Source organism: Tyto alba, unplaced genomic scaffold (assembly GCF_018691265.1).
Source record: "Tyto alba isolate M040663 unplaced genomic scaffold, T.alba_DEE_v4.0 Super-Scaffold_1000006, whole genome shotgun sequence".
Taxonomy (NCBI): Eukaryota; Metazoa; Chordata; class Aves; order Strigiformes; family Tytonidae; genus Tyto; species Tyto alba.
Window position 1 is genome coordinate 14342475 of NW_024881272.1, and position 26956 is coordinate 14369430.

The window sequence follows — 26956 nt, forward strand, 5'->3', positions numbered from 1 at the left end:
ATCACACCTTAATCCCAGAATGTTGTGTACTATCTATATTTCCCAGAATGCAGTAGGTTCAGTATAAATATATGTTGCAGAACTTTCTTACAACTAGTCCTTGGAAGGAGTTTGGGCTATGAATTCCTTATTCATAGAATTGTTTTTAATATGGTATTATACACAAATCTTTAGTACATAATTGGTATATATAATAATAGTATAGTAATCAAATACAAAGCTTGACTTCTTTAATGCCGTAATAAACGCTGTCTAGTATAATCTAGTGAACTTCATTTTATCAGTGGAATGTTTATTAAAAGCAAATCATAAAATACAGAGTATACACAGTACTGTATTCTCTATATGCCATTTTGCCAGGGTATTATGTTGATAAAATCAGAGTACCATATTAAGTATGGAAAATTTGATAAAATCTTAATGTTCTATATTTCATTCTGTCCAACTGCATGAAAACATATTCATCATAGAAATCATTGAATGAGTGTATGACAAAAAGGGAATTGCTTTTAATTTGTAATCTGCTTTACAGAAAAAAACATACATAGTGGAATGCAGAGAATCAGTTTAATGAGTTAAGTGATATGCAACAACGTTATGTCCCATTTAAATGTCTTTGAAGAGGAAATAATGAGCCGGACATGCTTTAGTGACATTGTTGGAGTTTTTGTTGTCTGTGTTGTTAATCTGTGCAAAATGTAATGTTGTCTTAACATAGAGGCTTCACTAAGGCAAAATCACAAACATGTAGTGATTTAGTTTTGGTTCTCAAAAACGGTATTATAAAATAAGATTATATATCGTATTTCAGTATAAACTGACACCTTGTTACCTTTTAGGCCTTGCAGCATGGATTTTTTGACTTTAAGACATTTGATGTGGATGAATATGAACACTATGAGGTTTGTACACTTAATAATGAGTTGAATGTGTTTGAATTACCTAAAGTAAATTAGGGTACAGTATCCCACAATTTAAAACATACTGGAAACACATTTTAATTCAAGTAAAACCCAGTGTTCATATATCAGGTGTGTACATTCAAACCACTATGCTGTATGTGAAAAAAATGCAGGATGAATATCCTTGCAATTTCAGTGCATCATGTAATCAGTCTGCTGCTTTCTCATAGCCTTTCTGGCTTCTTGAGACCTCTTTCATGTTTTCCCAACCTTCCCCCGGGATATGATCCAACGTCTCCCAACTGATCCACAAAATCTGTGTTTTCTTTAAACGCTTGTTGAGCTGCTTCTTGAGATGCTATTAGTCCCAAATATATGATAAATTTTTTATATCCACATAGATCAAGCACTTTTTTGAGCTTTTGTATTAAGGGTGCATATGAAGATTCCTATAATGAAAAGACATATACAATATTTCCCTAATGAAGTCCCAGAAAGCTAACAGTTGTCATTCACTGTTCTGCCAGCCTTCTTACAACTTAAGGATACTCTGGATGACTCTAGGTGCTTCTAGGACATTGTTCTGTAACATACACACCTTTATCTGCTAGTAATAGACAGTTACCTCAAGCTATATTGCTTCAGAGAACCTTTAAAATATGCCTGTGTTGCACTTGTGAAGTGGACTGTGTACAGAGGAAATTGCAAGCACAGAAGGTGTATATACATCTGGTCCACAATAGTTGCATGATCATTGTCTATCATTTCCCACACTCAGAAAAAGGGAAAGAGTTTAACTGAAGTCAGTGACAACCATGTAGCTGTATGACCATGTCTTTGGAACTCCCTGAAGTTCCTGCAGTTGCATTGGTTAAGGAGAAAGCTATATAAACTGGAGGTGTACTAAACATTTGAATATATATTAAATTCTTTTTTTAGAGTTATGTTACTTTCTTGTAGCTGATATTCCTCCCCCCAGCCCCTGTACTGCAATTTTCAGAAAACAAAAATAAATTTGCTTAGTCTAAAAACGTCCATTTAAAAATTTGTTATCTTGAGTTGAATATTTCTAATATCAAACAAGTTTTAGGGATAATTGCTTTTCTTAAATCTCTAACATTTGATAAGTAACTATTTTGATTTACAAGCAAGAAGATATGGGTGACAGTACGTATCTGAAATACATACAGCTGTAGGAAATGCTTCATAAATGTTCAAGAAAGAGGGTGAAGTCAGGAGAGGAATAAACAGTGGAAAAAATTTACAACACAAATCTATACAGTAGATGTTGGCTGCAATAGGCACACTATAACATACAGCTATTCACAAAACTTAAAACCATTTGTGGAAAGATTTCTGTATACTGTAACTTTCCATAATGATTAGATTGGGAAATTGGTACAGCCCTTGCTGAATTAAAGAAATTAAATGAACAGTAACTAAAATTTCAGGTATGAAATTGCTGCTTTTTTGCTTAGTCTCTATATAAAAGGAAAATGTTTGTTCTAAAAACAAATGATGGTTGGAAATTCTTAGGATTCTATTTATATAGTAGGCATTAATCTGCCTGAAAAGAAGTATTAAAATAATTGACTAAAGCTATCCCATCTTGTCTAATGCTTAACATTATCTTAGTTTGTGATAAGTATGTATGTGTGAATAATGTTTAAAGTATGCTGCCCGCTGTTTGAGTTTAAGCAGCAAGAACCTGGAATCATCTTTAATTTTTTGCCCATTTTTTGGTGTGTCGTCTATTATTTTACACATCATGGTCAGCTTTGTGTGTTTAGCTATGTCCTGTGCTGTATTTCGAAAACTTTAAATGTTCCAGGTTTTTGCTATGTTAGGTCTTCAAATGTGTAATTACGTGGAGAAAAGTTACATAAGACTTAAAGGGAGCAGGCTAAACGAAATTTTATTTCACATTTTTAGTTCTTTCATCTTACTATGTTATGAAGGCAGTTAATTCCCTTTTTGTTGGACTAGATGTAAAATACTCAAGTTCTCTTTCTTTTTAATAATGTTGTTTGCATGTAGTGTTGAATATATATACATGCATACACATATCTATATATGTAGTTAAGATTAGTTAAAATTTTAATTATTCACAATAACCCATGTAACTATAATGAACAACTTAATTCACAAATAAAACTGATAATACAAATACAAGAACACTTTTAGCTCATTGAACAGGACTTCTTCATTAAAAAGGGGGTAGAGGTGGTACAATGTTGAGATTGCAGTCTGTGATACAAATTGCTGGGGGGTGGAGGGGTAGTAAGGGGTCCTGACTTGGCAATAAGATCATTTCACTAGTCTTTATGCAACCTTGTTAACTTACAGGAGTTTTGACTGTGTGGTGACATTTAGAGCAAGACTAATGGGCTTAGCTGAGGAAACAGTTGGTGAATTGATTACAGTAATGGGCATTATCAGAACCTTTCACTCATTAGAATGTTTTGATGAGCTGAGAGCTAAGAACACAAGCTTAATAATGCAGTTGAATTGAGTGCTGTGTCCTTAAAAGTCATGCTGAGGATAAGTGCATTGCCAAATGAGGAATGAGCACTCTTCAATTAAAAAAAAAAATTAAGAGTGTTTTGAACTTCAGTTATGCATTTCCAAAGAAGCTTCCAATTTTGGCACTGACCAAATTTGCAGAGCCTTTTTGAAATTTTCATTTAAAAGTGAGAAAGTAAGGTGAACAACCACAGTTTGAAAGTTCTTTTTATTTAGTTTTTTCATTTGATTTATACTTTGCTTCTGAGATTACTGGCTCATCAGAGATTATGCCAATATATAAATTTTAGTTTCTACAGGGAAAGGATAATTGTTTTTGAAAGCTAATTTATTTTTAATTTGTTTTCTGTGAATTGGGTTTTTTAGCCAGTGCCTTACAGTGAAGCATTTTTCCATATTCTCTGATTAAAACATACAAGAATGGTGGTGCTTGTCAGTGTTGTTATAAGTAGGTGTCTTAAAATGCTGAACCCTCTCAGGGTGAAATATCTTAGATAAAAGGTCTTTCTGCTCTTATTGTAAAACTTCAGGAAAACTTTTTGCATTTCATTTTATTAAGAGATTCCAGAGAAGCAGCTTCTGGTTAGTTAGTTTGTCCCAATATAGGCTAATTGAATTTGAAGGGTTTAGTTTTAATGCAGCAAAAACATAGTAAAAAATAAAATAAAATCTTGAGTAATTTTTTTAACCTTGTATGTACAGATATTAAAAAGGTTTTCTATTTCTCTTCTGAAATTTTTATAGCGAGTGGAAAATGGTGACTTCAACTGGATTGTTCCAGGAAAATTTTTGGCATTTAGTGGACCACACCCAAAAAGCAAACTTGAAAATGGTATGGTGTATATTTTAATGCTATTCTGTGATGTTATTTTTTCCAGCATGTTAAACAGTCACAGCAAATGAGCAGAAGATAATAGAGGTTTATAGATTAATTTTCATCTTCAGAAATAATCATACAATGAACATTTTATATACAGCTATAACTTCTCCCTGGAGCCTTCTCTTCTCCAGGCTGAACAACACCAACTCTCTCAGCCTGCCCTCATAAGGGAGGTGCTCCAGCCTCTGATCATCTTTGTGGCCTCCTTTGGACCCACTCGAGCAGGTCCATGTCCTTCTGATGTTGGGGGCTCCAGAACTGGACACAGGACTCCAGGTGGGGTCTCACGCGAGCAGAGTAGAGGGGGAGAATCCCCTCCCTTGACCTGCTGGCAACACTTCTGATGCAGCCCAGGACACTGTTGGCTTTCTTGGCTGTGAGCACACATTGCTGGCTCACAGTCAGTTTTCCGTCCACTACTATCCCCAAGTTCTTTTCCACAGGGCTGCTCTCAATCCACTCATCTCCCAGCCTGTGTTTGTGCTTGGGATTGCCGTGACCCACGTGCAGGACCTTGCACTTGGCCTTGTAGAACTTCACAAGGGTTGCACAGGCCCACTTCTCAAGCCTGTCAAGGTCCCTCTGGATGGCATCCCCCCCCTCCAGTCTGTCGACCATACCACACAGCTTGGTATCATGGGCAAACTTGCTGAGGGTGCACTCGATCCCACTGTCCATGTCTCCAACAGAGATGTTAAACAGCGCTGCTCCCAATACCAACCCCTAAGGAACACCATTCATCACTGTTCTCTACTTCGACATTGAGCCATTGACCACAGCTCTTTGAGAGTGACCATTGAGCCAATTCCTTATCCACTCAGTGGTCCATCCATCAAATCCATGTCTCCTCAATTTAGAAACAAGGATGTCATGCGGGACAGTGTCAGATGCTTTGCCCAAGTCCAGGTAGAAGACATCAGTTGATCTTCCCTTATCCACCAGCGCTGTAACCCTGTTGTAGAATGCCACCAAATTCATCAGGCACAATTTGCCCTTAGTGAAGCCATATGTGCCTAGCTTTATGTATAAAACCCTACTTGTAGAGAGGAATGAGCTAAACAGGAGACAGTACAGTGTTTCACATACACTGTGCTTTGATTTTTTTTTTTTTTTTTTTTTTTTTGCATCCTTTAATTATAGTGGTCTTTATGAACATTTTGTAGGCAGTTTTTCAATATCACTTAACATGTTTATACTGAATAAAATACTAAAGCATTTTCAGTATTAACACATTTATAATTCAGAAAAGGTTTTGGGTGCAATTTTGATTAGTAGGACTTTGAACCTCATCTATGACATTAAATGATTGTTGCTTTACTTTTTTATAGGTTATCCTCTTCATGCACCTGAAGCCTACTTTCCCTATTTCAAGAAACATAATGTCACATCAATCATAAGACTAAACAAAAAAATTTATGAGGCAAAGCGTTTTACTGATGCTGGGTTTGAACATTATGACCTGTTCTTCATAGATGGAAGCACACCAAGCGACAGTATAGTTCAGAGGTTCCTGAACATCTGTGAAAATGCTGATGGTGCTATTGCTGTACATTGTAAAGGTATGTGCACTTATTTCCCAGATTGAAGTTCAAAATAAGTATAAATCCATAGAGTTTATTACAGAAATAAAGCATTTAAAAAATAACACACTCTGCTTGTGAAAGTAATATTGCTTTAACTAGACTAAATATATGACAAATATTTGTTGTTTTCATGTGCTTATTAAGTTCTTTCATCCTACACTACTACTTACAGTAACTGACCATCTGTTGTTCATTGTTCTGTTTTTTCTTAGTATCACTTGAAGACATGAGTTTTAGTTGATGGAGATTTCTCCTTTGCATTATGCTTTCACAGCATTATGATAATTGGCTAGGAAATGCAAAAGACTCAAAGGTTTTCTTTGTGTTTTTAGACTACTCTACATTTTTCTGTGGAGCGTAACTTCTACATTTCAAGTTAATGCAAGTTATTGTGATGCCAGCATTTCAAACCAGCCTATTTCAGCAAATCAACCAGAAAATACACAAAACATGCTTAGTCAAGAATGATTAACAAAGGCTTTGAAGGGTTCAGCTTGATTTATGTTTAGAGTTGTGTAAGGACATTGTGGAGACGAATGTCTTACTCCTCTGAAACAAGAATAATGCTATTCATAATTTTTCCATGAACAATAAACATGCATATCAGAGATAAATAAGTTTATTTGCTAACAAGTTCTTATTGTGGCTAGCACCCAGAAATTCTGACATTAATAAGCTGGACATCTGCTAGTTGACTAAATGAGAGTATAAACTATTGATTAGCAGGAGTACATTGTTACTCTCTGGGCTTAGTTGCTAAAGGAATACAGTATACTTTTTTAGTGACTTAGATATGCACTTGCTAAACTGAAATATTTTTAGTCTGTCATCTGACCATTTAATAAGGAAATAATCAATCTCATTCTTTTTAGGTTTTTTAGGCTCTTCTAAATAAGCCTATCCAAAGTTAAATCAACAATTAGCTTAGAGTTAATGTATTGTCTGTAGCTTTCTTGTACTCTTACTGCAGAAGTATTTCAAGCACAGCTTCCACACTAGAAATTACTTGTCCTAGAAGTTGTGGAATGGTTTAATGCAAGAGCTTGCTATGAAAAGTTTGTACATTGGCAAGAACTTGCATAAAAGTACTAAAGTCTTAGAGATATATGCAGTTGGTAGATTTTACCTGCAATTTTCAGAGATGATTTACTTATTCACATGTATGTTTAGTAAAGTACAACTCTGTTATCTATTTGCATGTTGCATTCCTTTTGCACTTAAAAAATAACCACCAAAAACCAGACAAAATCCCAACACCCAAAGCCAAAAAAACCCAAGCCCAACGCTCTCTCTAATATTTCCTCTTTTTAAATGATTCTTCAGAACTAGTCTTACAATATGCAGTTATGGAATCTCACTATTTGTGAATTTTTACCTTCATCCTTTCACCTGAATCATCTTAACTTTCAATAAAGTCACAGCAACGTTTCATTATTGGATAAATGTTAGGAGCTTGTACTTTTGTATAGAATTATCAGCAAAGATGTCTGGCTGCTTAGAGAGTTTCCATTTAGATAGTTGGTGCATAAACACTAGCTGGCCACCATGAGACTGTCAATTGTAAATACAATATTTGAGGGGAAATAAGGTTCAAATGGGGAGACACTTTACTAGTAGGTAAGACACAGGGTTAGAGAGAGGCTAATTCTTACTCTCTGGTTAGAGATTTGTCTGATAGTAAGAGCTGATTTTTGTGTCTCTAGTCTCCCCTTAAAACCAGGTTTAGATTGGTTTTTGGGGGGCAATTGGCTAAATTATTTTAAGTTATTGGTATATAAAATTATATGTTGGTCGACATTCATTGCTGCTATACAGATAGCAGTGAATAGTTTTATAGGTTGGTTTCACAACAAAACTGATTCAGAAAGAAAAAGCCACTGGCTGAGAAGACTGTTGTCTGTTATCATGTGCACAGGTATTTGCACATATTTGAACCTTGATTTATAAAGAATGTGTGTTGGCTTCTCAAAGATACTTTGATTTTGTTTTTTCCTGGTTTTATAAATAGGAAGCTTGTATCCAGCTTGGTCACAGTTTTTTTGAAAATATATCAGCATTTTTTTGTTGGTCTGTTTTGGTTTTGTTTATTTTTTTTTAATTTTGAACTAGAATTCTACAAGTGCCAAGAGTGATTACTGTTGCATGTGTTCTTAAATGCTGTTAACTTTTTCAAAGCATGGTATATTTGGTTTTATATCCACAGCATTGAAATCCAATTATATGATAAATGGGATACTGAATCAGAAATTCTTTCTTCAAATATTAAGCTGGTGAATAATATTGCAGAGAACTCGTATCCCATATTTAATTTGATAATTATTAAATGCTCATGCCTTCGTATGTGGATGTTGATATTTGTGTTTCTGTAGCTGGTCTGGGGAGAACAGGAACACTGATTGCCTGTTACATAATGAAGCACTATAAGTTCACGCATGCTGAAGCCATTGCTTGGATAAGAATATGTCGACCAGGCTCTATTATAGGACCCCAGCAACACTTCTTGGAAGAGTATGTATACCTTCTTTGCTACTGAGAAACAGCTGCTTCTCTACATCCTTATCCATCTTGCACTATTTATAGGATCTGCTTTCTGTCTGCTGATGTCGTATATTACTGCCTGTTGCAATATAATTAAGGTTAGTTTATTTGGGATTGAAATCAAACTTACTCAATAGCAGTTCTCTTCTCTGGACTGCTATGCATTTTGTCACCTTAAGGGGCAGAGGGTCTCAAGACTTTGCATGTTTGTGTTCTGGGGGATTTAGGAGTTAAAGAAAAATGTGTTGGAAGTGTAAAGTCCAGATGTGGACAAAAGATTAAATCAATAATAAGGATTTATTAAAATATTAACATAGAAAGGATAGGTTTTATATATAGGCTATGATGATACTTAATTTTACAATGGTATAATTGATATTATGTTTTCTTTCTTGGAACTAAAGATTAAATAAGCACGTGGTGGACAGCTTGTGATCTCTGTCAGATTCTTAGCATAATGTAGAAAGCATTTCTGATTTGGAGCTAATAGTCATTAGCAAAACAAACGGATGGTTTTAATACAGCTCCTTCTCAAAATTGACTGTATACATTGGTTTGAGTACATTGCATGTACAGATGATTTGAATGGGTGATTCAAGGTTTGATCCTGACTGGAAGTGAATGACAAAATTGCACTGGCTTCACAGATGTAGACATTAAGTTTAATTTCATAGTGGTTTCTACATTGTACATTTGCTATTACAGTGGTTATGCTTATATTTTTGAGTTGATACCATGATGATATTTAGTTGGAGGCATTTTCACTGTTATCAGAAAAAACATTTTGAGAAAACCCCCCACAAATTTGTCTCTCTTTGGAAAAAAGATAATGCAACAGCTCTGCTAGATACTGTATAAACACAGTAAAATGTGCACTGACTTTGCATCTTAAAATCCGTAGGATATCAGAGAGAAAGAAGGAGTATTACTGTAATTTGTAAGAGAAATTGAACATGAATGAGGATTCCTAGTTATTTTCCAGTGCAACTGAATGGGCACTCCTTTTCTTGAGAGGTGACCCACCATTATTCAAAGTACTGTGAATCACAAACTTTTACAAACCACAAGTGCTCAATGAAGTCAGGTTAAATTTCTCCACACCATGCTGATGCTTGGATGATGCAATCTTAAAAATAACTTCCACAGTAGAGCAAAATTAAGAGTGAAAGGTAGTAGATAGTATCATTATTAAATGCTGTTTACTTGAAAGATAGGAAAAACAGGGCCCGTGTCTTTTTTTGAAGTGGCGTATAAATACTTGGTTTGATTTTATAGACAGGCAAAATTCCTTCAGATCTTTTTCTTTCATACCTAAATTGTTCATAGCTAAGAGCTGTAGTATTGTTCAGTTAGAATTTTCTATTGTCCTAATGGCAATAGATGCCTGTTTTGACGATCAGACAAGATTCAAGCAACGTCACCAGTAGTGTCAGAATGGGTTTGAGAAAGGAGCTAACATCAGTGCCATCAGTCTGATACAAAATATCTTGCCCTTGGGGCTGCAAAGTTGCATCTGACAAAAAGGTAAAATCTTGCAACTCTGATCTCCCAACCTTGTGAAAGCTTCATCTCTTATGTTCTTTGAGGTTTCATAATGGAGGTTTCAGTGGGCTTTTTTGTAGAGACTCTCCCAGCCAAGTAGGTATCCAGTCAGTTTGTTATTGTGAATGCAATTAATCTTAAAAGATTTCAAGGGTATTTAAATTCAAGCATGTTTTCTAGGCTACTTCTGTTAGGTGGAATAAGTGGTGCTCCCTCTTCCTCTGCCCACTCCTCCTCCCTTCTCTTGCTGTTTTTTTGGGACATAGTGAAATTTTTCTGGAAGTGTTTACCTTTCCCATTTATTATTGAGCAAGTTTAGGCAGTTGGATCAGACTACTTGGCTCTTAAGCTTTGCCATAATATTTTGTTTTCTAATAAAGAAAAGTTTCCAGTGAAAGTATATTCTGATTTAATTCCTCATTTTTTCCTTTGTACAGTATAGGAATTCAATTTTGTTACAATACTATGTAATAGTGTCTCAGTTCTTAGATGGAACTAGCATGACCAGTACCTACCCAGCAAACTTCCTTAATGAGGATTAATGCAGTTTCATCAACAAAAGCCTGCTTAGCCCATGCACATTGTAGCAATTATTTTTTTACCACCTGTCTGAAGGATATAATCTTTCATTTTCTGAAAATTGATACTAGAGTCCTGTTCAATTTTACATAACTATGACCACTTCCACTGTGCAGGTCAGCTGTAGTTTTACTGCACAATATCTGTGTACACAAAACTCATGCTAATAGGAAGCTAGAAAGTGCTGTATCATCACTTATTCTATACATTACATATATGAAAACATTATTTTATATGAATTTTTAAGTTGTGTTTTAAAAGCCTTGAAAATACCATTTCAAATTCCTGTTTAGTTAGTCTCTTTTCCCAGTAGGATTTTGTAAAGTGAAGTTTTAGTACCTGTTATATTTCTGTGATGACTAGACTTGTTTGGTGATTCTGGTTTTTTTTGTTGTTGTTGTTTTTAACCATTGAAAGTTAAGAGGGTTTTTTTGGTTTTTTGATTTTTTGGTAAGACACTCAGATTTTTTTCTCCAGATGAAGATGTATAGAAGATTCAAATGTTGAGAATCTGTAAGAGTAGCATGTTTTCATATTGTTTTTTACATGTATGCAAATTTTTTGATATGAATTGATTTGGTTTTGTATCCTGAAGGAAGCAAGCAATGTTATGGCTGGAGGGAGATCTCACCCGATCAAAGCAGAAACAAGGAGTAGTTGATGGAAACATAAATAGAGTTCTTTGTGGCTTGAATGACATTTCAATCAGTGACAGCTTGAATAAAGTGCAGGACTTGGATCCATACAGGGAGGTAAGAGTTTATAGGGAAAATGTCAAACAGAGATGGAGCTGATCTTTTAATAAGTAGCTATAGATAATTTTTAATTTTTTTTTTTTTTTTTAGGCTTATGTTAGTACTAGATTGTTTTTTCACAGCTAAACTTTTTGGTTTTATAGGTCATAATTAGAACAAATCACCTTTTCAAAAAAAAAAAAGCGTAAGTTATATTTAAAACTGTTACAGGTCATTTTGTAAACTTCAAAAAGTTTGCATTATTTCAAGTCATTCTTTCAGGGTTTTCAGTTGTTTATTGGAGAATGGAGGAAAAAAATAAATCACTTTTCCTCCTGGAAATCTATTCAGAGTTTCTGGCTAATAATGCATGAGTGTATAGATGTCCATCCCTTTATCGCAGTGTCATGGATTACTGATGTGATGTGTACATTTATAATAAGGATTTTACAATTATTTCTTTAAAGTACAGGTATGAAGTGTGAACTAAAGTGAATATAATTCTGCTTCTGGGCTAGAGAAAATCTTAAACTGTGGTTTCCTGCAGTATTTGTGAGAAGCAGTTTAGAGGAACTATGCATTTGATTAATCCTGTCTTAGCTCTGTAATAGCTAAAGAGCTTTTATGTTGCTGAGGAAATCTTTTACTTGATGTAAAAGACCAGGGATGTAGTGGGCACCTTCTTCAGATAGTTATTAATATAAATTCAAATAATCACCTATCATGTGATCTATCATAATTTGGAGAGCACCTTGAATGCATTTCTGTAAAAGTACTGTTTCCCTTTTGGAAATTCAATTTGTGATTTGGAATATGTAAAGTTAAACTTCTAGATTACTAACTGAAGAATATAAGACTGCTTAGAGATGATCATAGCAATATGGGTGAAAGTAATGATTTTGAATCTGATCTACTACTACAACTTTACTGCTCCAGTATTCAAGGCAACTTACTTGCAGGTAACTCAACTACCTGTATACTGTGTAGCAGCTTATGTACAGATTCACAATATAAATTCACAGTGCTGCTTTTTTCTACTGTAGCTCTCTCTGTAATATGTGTTTTTCAGTTTTTTATGGATGTCATATTAAAGCTGTTTAGCATTCAGTTTTCAGAACATTTAACTTACCTCTTTATCTCTTTGGATATTTGGTTATATTTCAAGACCTCATTATGCTAGGCTCTCTAGAAGCTCAAAACAAGGTAGTGTTCCCTGTCCCAAAAATGCCTAAGGTCTAAGAATCGGAGGATAGAACAGCAGTGAAATCCAGCTAAAATATTTATATTTGCCTATAACTAATGCAACTCTTGGACCATCACATCATTTGATTAACTTTTATTGTATTACTTCTGCCAATCTTTTATACTGATTTATGGCAGGAACTCTTGTTCTGTTTTATGCAGAACAGTGGGGTCACTTAGGCACAATAGGAACTGCAGTAATACAAGTACTTGATTTGAGATCAAATGAAGCATAATTGGTATAAGTTTTTTTTTTTCATTTGACAAAAAAATCGCAGTTCTCTTTCTTTGTGTAACTCATTCCTCTGCTACTTAAGATACTGTCTCTACTTAATACTTGAGTCTTAGAAAAGTCTGTTTTGAGATTGTTAAGAAATTATAAATAGACATTTAAACAGGGTTAGCATACACTTCTAATATTTCTTAGAATTTATAATATTTTCTAAAGCTGGAAGAAGTAGGATAACACTCTGAAATCTATTCATCCTATATTCCTGATTAAGTTCTCACAGGGAATTTTTTTTCAAAACTATTTTTCTGGTGGTCACAAGAACTTTTTTTTTTTTTTAAATGTAGTAATTTAGTAAAGTTGATTTTTATGTCCTCTTTTAGGACACACTATCTAAATTTCTTCATCTTATGCATATCACAAAATTGTGTGTTACTGCTTGCCTTCCACATTGATGGTAACTTTAAAAATAGTTATGTAGGAAGGAGATGGAGTTTACGTTCTATAAAAGCAGACTTCTTGGAAGTAAATAGACACTGGCATTAGACTCAAGCATCCTGAACTGACTTTGAGGTCAGATTCTGCAGAAAGCCTCTGTGAATGTGAGTTTGTACAATGACACATTTAATTTACTTGAACTAGGCAAAGACAGAGTAGGGCCCCATGTATGTAGAAGAATGTAGATTATGCTTTTAAATTATTATCTTTGCGAAGGAGATGTTCAATACTTTGAAACTACACCACTACTAAGGATTTGATATATTTCCTTGCTTGCATACTTTGTGTTTCCCAGAATGATTTTGAAGACAAAGCAGGTGTGGAAGCTCAGAATGGCATGACACAGGGAGATAAGCTTAATGCCTTAAAAACTCGGAGACGGCCGTGTTCTGCTACAACTGGAGCTCTGAGGTAATTAATTAGTTCTGAGATAATTTGCATTTTAAATTCAGTCTGTGCCATCAAATCTTTATGGCATGTACATGGCCTTGTTTAAGTCATTGGTACTGATTGTACCACCTTCTGTGGTGGAAATTTCTCTAGGTATATATGTATGAGTTGCAGATTTGGTTTATTAATTTCTTTTTTTTTTTTTCCCCTTCTGCATCCCCTGTTCAGTATATCTACTTATTATGTAGCAGTAAAAGAAAAAGTAAAAAAATACATATCTCAAAACCTTCAAATTTATATCTATCTAGCATTTTAAAACTTATGTCTCAAACAAAATATTCTTCAATGAACTTAGTTATCTTTATAGAATTACTTTTCTGTAATCCTTATATAAATTTTGAATTTTTCAGAACCAGTAAAAATGTGAAGTTTGAAAATAAACCCAAAGTACTTCTCTTGTTTAACTGTAAATTAAAACGACTGTCAACAATTCTTAACTCTTTTTAGTCTTGTACTTTAAAGCCAGTATGAGACATGCAAGTATGCTCTGGGGAAGCGAAAAGGCTTTTTATCCTTTGATAAAGATTGCAGCTTTTGTTTCTTTAGGCTGCAAGACATGAAACTGCACACCAGGTCAATATCACAACCTTTCAGGTATTAACTTTAAAATTATAGTTCTAAATATGTATCACAAGTCTTAAATTTTCAGCATTTTGAATGGTACTTATCACATCAATTGATTAGCACTTTCAGACTTCTGAGAATTGGCAGGTAACAAACGTTTTTAAACACATGCAAATGGGGGGGAAAAAAACCATCTAATGGACAGGGGGCCACTGCCCTACTTTGTGAATACCTTGAATTCTTCTTAATAAATAATTAGCACATACAGGTAAGTAATCTCCTCAATCATATTTTCCAACATCTATGCTGTTAGGCAATGAAGGATGACTAGTTAACTCATAACCATTTCACCTCTGTAAAATTAAATACTTGTCTCAAAAGCCTAAATCAGCTACATATTGTCTGCATATCACAATTTTTGTGATATGTAAAACTGTGTGTTTTAGTAGATGAACTAGAGGTATTGTTTAGTGTATTCAATCAGTACTTTATTTTAGAAGATGTACCAGATAAATATTGAGTTTTGGTACCTTTTCATATTTTAATACAGGGTCCTCACTGTACGCTTTACAGTACACTACATGCTTTGTTCAGAACTTTTTGTGGAGCCAATAAAACCAATAGTTTCTTCTCATTTTCTAAATGTTTATTTCATTTATGACCTGTACTATTCTCAAATCAGTACTGACAGCATACCCCAAAAGAAAACAAAACATACAGTGAAAATTTACTTAATTTTAAGAGTTATAGGAATGGCAAAATTGAGTCTTTTGGTTTTGTAACCATTGCCTCCTTTACCCCATTGCATCTAAAATGCAACATGTAAGACAGAGTATCTGTCATTATAAAACATTAATACTGAAAAGAATACATTCTTTTCAGTTTTGTGACAATCTGGATTTTTGAGACATATTACTCCAGATGTCTAACCTTGGAGATACCTGTTTACCCTTTCTTGCTGTGGAATTAAAGCTATTTCTGCCCAATGTAATTCCATTCTGTGCTTGTAGTTGGAGACTTGTACCCAAGGTCTTTCATCCATTAAGAGCTGATCATGATCCCCTGGTCTAAGTATGGAGAGAATTTCATACTGCTGTGAGGCTGCTCATTTATTAGTTTTTAATAAACTAATATGGACAGCTTTAATGCTAACATTTTTGAGTGGTCCAGTGTACCATACTTACAGCTCATTATCAAAATATGAGGAATTTGGTCATTAAGAGTCCCACCCTAGCAAGAGCTATATGTTCTGTGCAACTTTAAAAATGTACTTGCTGTCATTTGGAAGCAATGATGTTCTTATTAAAGCTACCATGTTGTTTTTTTCTACTCATACTTGCTTTATGAGCATAAGAAGTATTCTTTCTCAAAATTACAATGTTTAAATGCTATAATCAAATTTACAATAAGTTAGATACAAACTGGACACTTAACATTCACAAATTATCAAGGTGAAAAGTAGCCTAAAACTATAATGTGGCACAGCAGGGAAAAACTTGGGAGTTAAATATTTGAAGTTTTTTTGAAAAGATACTTGTAAACAGGCAGACTGATTTTTTGCTATTGAGTTCTCAGTACTTGGACTGAAGAATTTCCACTTTTTAAAATACCAGTCAATGTCTTGAAAGACTGTATGTTTCTAAGATGTATATTTCTATTATAAAAATCTTGTTTCTCACTAAAACTCTGCACTCCTTGTAGACTGAATACTTCAGGTAGCACCGAAGGATCCATGTCTCCTCTGAAGGCCTCCAAAGTGATGGCAGTTAATTCCCCATCTGCAGAAAGAATAAGCAGAATTCCCACATCCTCAGGCTCCAACCTTAAAAGGTTTTTTTCCTTCTTCTCATTTTGGTACACATACTTACTGTATACTACAATGATTTTGAGCACATATGCAGTCTATGAAGCACTTGTTGTTCTTGGGTGTTAGAAGGCTTAAATTTATTTACAAAGTGATTTGCTGTTCCACCAGCCAAACTTTAGTTGCCTGCAGATTTAAAAAACAGCCAAACCCCAAAACCTATCCTACTGGTATGAAAGTTTTGGTGGCATTATATCAAGTCAGAAACAGTATTACATTGCTCAGGATTTTTATAGAAATTGTGAAAGTATTCTCACAAGTCTACATACTATTAGTCTCAAAAGAATATACTGAGTGGTAATATGATTTTTTACGAACCCTTGATTTATTGCTATTTGATTCCATTATTACTATTATACTAAGCAGTTACAGATGTCAAAATGAAGTTTAGAATGAGTGATGCATTTTTAATAACTTCTGGGCACAAATACTTACTTGAAGAAAATAACTAACTTAGAGATATTTCAGGACACCCTATTTTTATTCTCAAATTTTATCATTTTAACCCCTTGGCTACTTGAAGACTTGTATCACATTACTGACTGCAAGAAACAAGAGAGGAGTTCTTAAACTGTTACCTGTACACAAAGTACTTTAGTGTAGATCAGGCCCTGCCTAAACCTTTTAAACAATCTCATGCATATGGTTTGAAAGAGGTGAAAGCTGGCCATAGTGGTGCTTGAATAAACAAATTTAGGGAACTCCTGACAAAGAATTCTGGTTTTCATTATCTGAGAGCTAGAAGATGAACCTGTGTGCAAACACAAAGTCAGAATGGTCTGTGTTATTCACCTAATGTCTTCTGAATTGTCTGTTATTTTTTTTTATATATCTGTACATACCTTGTGTGTATTTTTTTCCCTGCATGTGTTTTCCATTCAGCGTTTCCATAAACTCCAGACTAGCCAGTTCTCTAGGGAACCTGTATGCCGCTTCAGATGATGATGAAAGCAAAATGACATCATCGTTCTCTAGGACAGGTTTTTCTGTAAGCCATATCTCCAGCCACTTGAATGGCAGCTTGCAGCTGCCTCACAGAAATAACCATGAACTGAACAACAATTTATACAACAGAAACAGCAGTAGCAGCAGCAACCTGAGCAGCCAAACCAGTTTTCACAGCGCCGTGACAGATGAGTACGCGTCGACCTTCCTTTATGGGCCTTACAACTCCTCCAGCACGATACCAGAGTCAGTCAATTCCTGTAAGTTCATAGTCACAACAGCATGTTCAGGCATCTGACCGATGCGTATCTTCCTTGCTTCTACAAGCAAAGCTGTCACAAAAAAATCTTAACCCAGCATAATTCTCTGACTTCTTTAATGTTTCTGAACAGCACCTTTTTCTGTTACCTTTTCAAGTAATTCTCATTTCAGCTGCTTTTTTTCCATCTCTTTCAAGCATCTAGATTATGGAGGGTTCATGAAAATAAATCATTCCCGAACTTAAACTAACACCTTTACTGATATCTTTTTTTATAGACCTTCTTACTATTTAGACTTTTTTTATTTCAAATTATCCATAACGTAGTTTATAAGTTTAATATGTATCTTAATCTTCATGCAGTAACAGATTTAAAGAAGCCTTTGTATGTATCATACTAAATTAAAGGTTCAACATTCTTGAAGATAGGGCTCATTTGAAAGATGAGTCCACTTGACTTGAAACCTAGTCCTTTTTTAACACCAAAGGTGGGAAGTATTTTAGACCAAGATATTTCCAATTATCTCACCATTTTAGCTTTCATTCCTCAACAACTTTGCTGCCTTGGGCTTATTTTATGCCCTTTTTCTGTGTGAAAGAGTCTCTATAAAGAGGATGCATGGATAAATTAATGCAACTTCAACGTGATTCTATACAAAATGTAGAGAAGAGAGATTAGAGAAATTTCAGTTACAAAATCAGAAATAACTTCAGCTATTTTAGGGAAAAATGAACATATTTACTACTATAAAAAAATTTTTAAATATCTGGTTTCCAAAGATTTTATATCCTACTAATTATAAAAATTAGTGCAGTGTTTTAAATAAAAGATATTGCCTACAATTAATTGAACCTGTCAGCCTCTGTTTAGTAGTACTGACACTTGCAATTTTTAATTTTTTTTTGCTGCTGGCAATAAAATTACCTTTGTATAAAATTAACTTTAGAAAATTACACCTTTCTTTTCTATTTCCTTACCACTGATAAATTGTTTCAGTATAAGGAAAGTTTAAAGTTATATCTGCTACTGGGTTTGAGTGTGGCAAGTCCCCCGTCTTAAAACAGCTCATGCACACATTGCATGTAACAAGGGTGTCAGCCAAAAAGATCACCTATGGGTTGTGCTTTTTCCTGAAGAAGTGGGGAATCTACCCCCTTGTTAACAGCTAGGATGAAGCACCACTTACAGTTCAGAAGCTGTGTATTTATAGCTTGGGAGTATAAATTGCACTTTCTGAGTATAGATGACTGTAGGAAATAAATTCTCATTGTTCCATTGTGGAATTAAATTGCACGTGTGAGTGAAACCTAACTAGTATACAAAATACATTGAAAATGAAGTTAGTTGAGGGAACTTGACTCAGTATTCTCTTAAATTCAATGGATACTTCCACTGGAAAAGGAGATTTACTGTGCTAGGATGTGCTTGACCTAAAGCAGCTCTTTAAAATACTTGATGCTTTCAGACTCCTTGTTTGAAAGTACATTTAGCTTCTTACCCACTACAATTTATCTCAAAATAAATATTAATATTCCATGATTTTAGGGTTACTGAGTGTTCTGCACTGAGTTTAAATTTGAGTTTAACCTTTACTTTAAACATGAGCAGTAACTTATTTGCAAGGTTTTTCCCGAATATTGCCACATCCTTTCAGTTTTTTGAAGTTTTACCTCTTTAATTTGGCTGTGATTTCTACCTGCTACGTGGAATTGAGGTAAATTATATATAATTGAGATTTTTCTCAGGTAGGATACAGAAGCCGTCCTAGTTTTCTTATGATGAAACCAGTTCTAAAACAAGAGAACCGTTTTAGTTTAAGTAACTAACTTGGATTAATTCCTCCAGGCATAGAGATGAGAGGTGAAAAGCTGTGTAACAAGCTGAGGATGTTTGTTTTGAGATATACGCATGAGTCTCATTTGTTTGTGAATTGTGATGGTTCTGGAAAGTCAGCCTTCTTAGGTATTCCCAGTCTTTTATTCAACATGCTTACAGAAGTTCAGTCTTCAGGAGGACTGACAGAGTCTCCAGTTGAGTATACCGGAACCAGGGTCAATACACCAACAATGGTAGAGAGCAATCACTCATCAGAATAAATAAGTGGTAAAGCATCTGATTATTTATTTATTTATTTATCACCTTCAATATTCTCATATTTAATGTATTTGAACAATAATTCTTTGGAAGGTCAACCCATTCCCATTCTTTTCTATTGTACCTTCTGTAAGTTACATGCTACCAGAAGCAATTCTTAAGTTTTTTTCATATTCTAGTTATAGCTGCATATTATGCATAAATATGTAAACCTACATGCAGAGCCCTAAGGGGAAGAAATGCTTTATAATTTAAATGGGACTCAGTCATGAAAATAAGCTGACATGGTTCACAATAGGCCAGAAGTTACAAGAGTACCACTTTATAATATAAAACATTACAGAAACAATAAGCACATTTCCTCAAACAGCTTAAAAGGTGGAATGAAAATGTAACATCTTAAAACCTAAGAACTGTCATCTCCTTTGGAAAGGTAGTTGTCATACCTTTGTGCTACAAATAATTTTTAACAATGAAAGCAAAGTTAGTGGGCTTGTTCCATAGGCATAGGCTAAGAAATTAAGTATTTGTTGACACTTTGTTTCTTATTTATGTCTAGATATTTACAAAATTTTACGATGGCACTATGTTTCTGTTTAATCTTATAAACCCTCAAGGTTCAACATAATGGAATTGACACAAAAATTCCCCAAATATATGTGAGGAGAGGGGCTGCGTTTACACTGTAACTCTTCTACTATTGTAGCACATGCTTTCTTCTTAGATAAGGACGACTTAGGGAAAGAGAGAAAAGCAAAGAATGTTGATTACTGTTTAATTTAAGGAAGAGGAAAAGAGCAATTCATGAGCAGGTAAACAGCCATCTTGATGTCAGAGAGGGACCATAGCTATGTGCATCTTGGTAAAGCGGGAAATTGTTGTTCCCCTGCCATAAAACTATTAAGTGACTTAAACCAGTGATTTAAATGAAATACGTTATGCATAGTATAAAGTTTTAGGTTGAATTGGAAATACTTCTGCAGATAAAATAGCTTTCTAGAATGCGTATTTCTTGTGTTTTAAGAATGTTTTTAATCTTCCTATCTATCTTAATGACTTAGTAATGCATGGAAGGATATAAGGGTGTAACCTTTGAACAATTCTTGGCTTTATATCATTTGCTGATGAGAAGTAAAATTTATACACAGTCAAATATAGCAAGATCTTTAAATGAGATGCAATATCCAATATTCTGTGGAATAGTGAGGTGAGAGAAAAAGGATTTTATGTACTGTGATGTGAGAAGTGGCATTTCGTAGGAAGAATCATGCTAAACAAAGTCTGTGTAGCAAAATACAAGTTTCTGACTTACCTGTGAAGTAATCTTATATCAATATAATAATGGTTAAACTGCTTACTTGCTTGGAAGACATTTTTCAAACATGTCCTGAATGTTCTGTGTGCTTCTAAATATACTGTATGGCCCTGTGCAACTGTCACAATCACAGTGGAGTGCACTAAATATTAGCTATTTTATGCACAATTGACTGAGTTTAGTGCAGTTACTGTGATGTCACCGTGTTTAAAACAAGAGTAGATTATTTGATCATTTAACCTCTGAATGCTTTCCTGTCTGCTAGTGAGCCTCTGACTTACTGGCTAATACAGATTCATCTTGATGGTGGTTTATTTTGGAGACAATATAATTTTTCTTGATAATTAGTCCCGCTGGTTGAATACAGTCATGCTTAAAACCATTTCACCTTTAATCTGAATCTTGTTATATTTCTTTATTATGTCACTGATCCAGTCCTTTATTGCCTTATTTTCTTGTCATGAAGATATTTCATGCTAGTCATCTCAACTTGATTGTCTTTTGATAAGCTAAGCTGGCACAAAGATCCTTTTGGAAAGTGTTCAAATCCTTTACAGTTTTTGAAAAGCCTTTTTCAAGAAGTAGCTGCAACACTTAACATTCATCTTTCAGGTCCAGAAAGCTGCTGCTGGGTGCTGTCCTGCTTGTAAATCCATAGCTTCTGTTACCTTTTTTAACTGTAGTGGATTGGGAGTTCATGGGGAGAAAAAAAGAATTCTTGCCATCCACGATGCTGACTGGTATTTTAGTCCAGTGTCCTGAATTCCCTGTTTATTTTATGTGGAGCTCTGTAGAAAAGCATCATCTTCCCCCCGCCCCCCCCCCCCCCCCCCTTTCCTCCCCTCTTCTTAATGGAACCAAATAACCAAACAATGAAGATGGTTTTGTCTTACCACTTCAGCCACTGACATCCAGCTGTTTTGCTTTTGGTGGTATTCATCAGTGGTCTTAAGGTCATGAGCAAAATATGGAGTAGCATCAATCCTTAATACCAGTTTGGGCGGAATTCTGTTAAAAACAGAATTCTATTTAATGATTTCCACTTCACTGCTTTAGATGCTGAAATTACTTGGAAGTCTTGACAGCCAAACCTTCATCTTGTTGCAGTAAGTGGTTGTATTACATTGCACTTTTCTAATTGAAGCACATCACATAAGTTGCCTGACAGAAGTCTATTACATATACTGGTGGTTATGTTTATTCATTTAACTTAGCTCATCAAAGACCTCTTGAATGATATGAATTACATTCCTCTTCTTTTTATTAGCAAAATCTCACCTGGGTTTAGATATCAAGCGAACCATCTGTAATCATATAGGTACTCTGTTTTAGAAAATCATCACTCTTATTTATCCTTCTAGTTTGTTAACTATTAACAAGAACGGTGCAGTAGATAGGACAGTAAATTTTCAGTTCTAATTAATGTTCTTTAATCTCATTAGTGAGGAAATTGGAAACTTTTTATGCAATGGAAGTACATAAAATAATTTTTTTTCCCTGGAAGAGAAAGTTATTCAATACTTTTTTTTTTTTTTTCTTTTTGGAATGAAACATAAAAAAAAATACTATTGTTCCACATTTCATTTAAAACAAACAAAAAATAACCATGACTTTGACTTCCTGTTGCTATCAGCCATATATTTTTTTTCCTAATGGTTTTTGTCCTTCATCAGTCTATGTTTATAATCCACTTCCTTTTTCTCATGTTTATGCTGTTGTATGCTGATGAACTAGAAGAAAAGCTTGATTTTCATAGAACAGACAACTTGCCATTCTAGCCAGATAGAATAAATATTTCATTTGCAAATTTTACAAATAGGATGTTTTGATTAAACAGAATCTCTCACCATTATAATTGAAGAAATATTCTTATCGAGTATAATCACATTTAAGGTACCACAGTAAGATTTTTTTACTTTGTTCTTACAATAGTTATAAATCCAAATATCACTCTTTAAAATGTATTTTTATTGAAGAGTATGTAACTGGGTAGTCTTAAGATGAGTCACCTTTTGCTTCTATAGCTGTCATGGAAACTGGCAAGATGGAAAAATTTCAAAAAATTGAGAGGTGTAGCAGTATTTTTGAATTCATATACGTGATCTTTATACTTGTAGGATAGTTTTTCTTAGTAAGAACTTACCATTAGTTAATATAGGACAGGCTTTACAATCAGAGACAAACACTAGTGCACCTTACTGATCTGTAAATTCAGCAGACTCAAAGGATCACTTCAAGTGCGTATGCATTTTCTACAATATATTCTGATATATTTTAGTGCATCTTGTATATTCACAATAGTTCTTACCTGCTGCAACACTCCTGTTGCAACAGTGTTTTGGGAGAGTTGATGAACAATTCAAAAAACTTAAGTTACTTCTTGCAATTATCTGAAAAAAAGTATGTGTGAGTTGTAACAAATAGCTGTAAATGCTACAAGGCTGTTCCCTCTTGAAAGTTAACTCCCAGCTGACTTGGTCCTGAAGTTGAATGCATGCGAATACGGTTCTAGTGCCTAGATGGATCAGCAGCTCATTTTCTCTTCCAGGAGGCTTTCTGTGCCTCCTGCTGAAGAAGAGAAGTTACAGTGATCTGAGTAGTTGCTTCAGCATGAAATCCACTAGATACCATTACCTGTAGCGATGCTATCTAATTCCTAGTTCCTTGTTTAAATGTCTGATACTTGGGTATAAAATGCCAAGCTTGACACTGCATGGGACCACTGTAAGAGTACACATTGAGAATTCTACTCAGTTAACTGATTTTATACTCTCATCATTGCAATTCAGCAATTTTCTTTGTTTTTCCTTCTATTTTTACCTCTATTTTAAATAAGATTTTGTTAAATACAAGCATGTGACTTGTAATGGTGAATTGGGGATTTTTGTTTTTGATAAAGCTTTCAGAATCACAGGCCATACTTTGAGTCACTGCAAATAGGAGGTAGGAATGTAAATTTTAAAATAGAAAACTCCTCGAAAAGATTAAAAAAAAAAAAAATGAGGGGGGGGTAGTAATATAGCTCAATTACAGGCCTTGAAATATTACAGTCAGTCTCTCTGGACAATGTGAAGAGATTTAAGAGCACAAATCACTTAACTGCAAAAGAAAACCAAATACAGACAAAACCAAACCAACCAACCAACCCCAAAAAACCCCAATCCTCCCCAGCTATAATTTAATTTTTCTAACTCAAAACTCAGTCTGAATACTTTACAGCAGCTCAGTTGTTACAGCTATCACCATGTTTTTAGTAATCGGAATATTATGGGAAGTCATATCAATTAATCTTAATCTGGAAAAAATACTGCTTACATTTAATTCTTCCCTGTATTCAGAAAAGGCTTTGAAGCACTGAGAAATGATGGCTATGTGAAGTAGAGCTATGGTGAAGGTGGGAACACACTGAAAAGCATACTTCTCGATTTGAAGATAAATAAAACAATCTCTGCCTATCCATCTGTAATGAAAATTAACACAACATACTATCTTGTTTCCAAGCGATCTGTGCTGTGTGGCTATTTGTTCTTTTTTATATGTTGCCATTAATTTTTTCCATATTTTTGTAACTTGGATTCCTAACAATTTTAACAATTTTAGTTTAAACTTCAGAGCCTTTACTTCATGGTTTGCTTGTTTGTTTATTTAAATTATGATTTCCTGGTTACTACTGTCTGCTATATAAAGGGCTGCTGTTCATAGTGCTTTGTCAACTAATGCTAGCTGTTCCCAAGGTCACCAAAACTGTATAGTGCTTTCTGGTTATATTTCATCTGTCCAAGCTTAAAGTAATCTATTACTGTACAACAATATAGTAGTATATAATTAACTTTCATGCATTTTTAAATGTTTGTTAATCACCTCTACTTGGAATTCAGCTTTGAAGAATCCATCTCAAATACTGCTCTAATTAAGTGTGACCATCTTTCTGATTGTTAAAATACACATCTGAAAATAAGAAAGCTGTGAGGATCATTAAAAGAGCAGGAGTTCCAAGTGCTCATTAATGAAGGGCTATTCCTTCTGCCTCACTCTTACACATGTAATAAATAGCTTGACACATGCTCTCTCCAAAGCTAATAATCCAGAATGATTACCAGAGAATGGAGTAGGGGAAAATAAGCTTCTGTAATTATGTATTCCATGGTGATTCTGAGCCTATAATGAAAAATACTTGTTATCTCTGTTTAGTTTTATGGTAAAGTATTTTCTATTAAACCGTTCATGTTGAATCCATTCAGTACTAAAAACAAACCCTTTTTAGTCAGTGGTATTCAAATCTTTATATGCTGACAGCACTTCTTTTTAAACCTAGGAAAGAATATCCAGATGGTCTCAGATCTTCAAGCTGTGAAAATGAATTTAAAAGACAACTTTGGAAATATACGCTGAGACTTAAGATACAGCAAAAAAAAGTGGTTTTGTGGTACTAGTTAGGGCTCTAAAGGTTTATATATTTGTTAGGTTTATTTGATAGGTTTCACTATGGATGCCAAAGAGCATTTCTATAATGGCAAGTTAGGAACAGTTGGAAAATGGAAGACTCCAAGGTTCTGAGCTTTCTTGGGAATCATGTTGTTCTCGTCTAATTTTGATTAATTGATGCAATTCTAAAATATGGTGTGGGCTTTTAATTTGCTATTAGTTTGTAACCATACTAGTATAGTAAAGAGCTCTCTCAAGTAAGACTTTCTGTCTATCAATGACTTCCTGAACACATCTGTATAAGAGGTAATAAAATGTTTGGATGCTGTCTAAACTGATTAATTACTTTATAATGAAGCCTTAGACTTCAGTAGAAACAGAAATGTAAATAAATACAGTAGACCAGCCTACTCCTTCCTCTTAATTATACTGACTGTTTGCTAAGCCAGATAAACCATTTGTAGTGCTTCATTTTCATCTCGTTTTAGTAATCATACATAAATGTATTCATGTGCAGAATTGTGATGCTTTGTGTGTAGCTTTTTTCTCAGTAAATTAGCTACACTGTATATGTTTCCTGTGTCATTACCTGAATCAACATCTAAAGTATGCTGTATTTTTTACAGTAGCACTTAGATTCTCATTCAGGATAAAGGGAAACAATTCTATTGTAGCAACAGCAGTCATAGGCTTTCCCAACACATTTTTAAGGTATTGCTTTAAGGTGGTGTTCTAAAGGACTTGTAACACTTTTTTCAAGAATGTCTAGAATTTGGTTTGGAAAAGTCAGTGTAGATACAGGGAAGTTGATGGACTTTATCCAGTTCTTGAGTTTTTTCTATTTTATTGATCTTCAGATATGCAGATTCAGCTCCCCCTCCAACTCTGTTCATTTTTCTCCTTCCTGTCCTTCATCTACTCCTTAAGTGCAAAATGCATGCTGTATACAAACATAACATTCCCAGTGACCTCTAATCATTTTTTGTTCTCTGCACAGTCCCTTCAGTCTGAGTATGTTCAGTACTAAAGCCTTCCTGCTTTGGTGAAACCCGCTGAGCTCTTAAAATCGAAGCCCTTCATGAAAGAGAAGAACTTAAGGAAGTAAGCTGCTCGCTCAGAGGAGGAATCTTCAATATAAGACATATTAAAACCTTAACACCAAGAGGAGACTTAACGGACAGTAATTTCTTGTTAATAACTACTGCAGATGCACTGATGTTGAATTTATGGAAATTATTACCCCATGTTATATACAGATTTAAATTTTTAATGTTGAGACAGCTTGAATATATTTCTAATGAATTTCATTAAGACATTTATTAACTTGTGTACAGTGTTAAAATATATATTAAGAGAATATTTTGGTAAGCAATATATATAAAAATTATGTAAAAATTAGTATATATTTTAAATTAGTGTTGACTTTGCTACAAAAATGTGTATTTTAAAGAATTTTTACATGTTTATCAAAGATAGGAAGATTTTTTTTTTTATGAACAAGATGTTTTTCTTGTTTTATGGGTCCATCATTATTGCTTAAAGCCTGATGTAATTACTTTTTCACTAATTGGTATTCTGGTAACTTAACTGAAGTCTAACTAGTGTGAGACTAGTTACTACACTGTCAACTGGAAGCACTTGATAGATAGCCTGCTTTCCACTTCCCGCTGCTAATGTTTCATAAGGAAACACTACAAAAGAAAAATAAAGGGGAAATCTTTGTTGAGATGTAGTGTAACTTACATCTTTCACTGCAAAGAGAAAATAATTTATCTGATGATTCAATTGT

General features: G+C 34.3%; 1 protein-coding gene across 1 annotated transcript in view; it reads left to right on the forward strand.

Moving 5' to 3' along the window:
• Positions 1-26553, forward strand: part of CDC14A (cell division cycle 14A) — a 65651-nt gene extending 39098 nt beyond the window's left edge. Inside the window, 11 exon segments of the mRNA XM_033000810.2 lie at positions 840-902; positions 4170-4257; positions 5634-5864; positions 8258-8396; positions 11143-11299; positions 13546-13661; positions 14247-14294; positions 15966-16094; positions 17011-17271; positions 17273-17333; positions 26165-26553. Coding sequence (XP_032856701.2) covers positions 840-902; positions 4170-4257; positions 5634-5864; positions 8258-8396; positions 11143-11299; positions 13546-13661; positions 14247-14294; positions 15966-16094; positions 17011-17271; positions 17273-17333; positions 26165-26194 — 1323 coding nt within the window. The 3' untranslated portion in view covers positions 26195-26553.
• Positions 26554-26956: the final 403 nt, after the last annotated feature.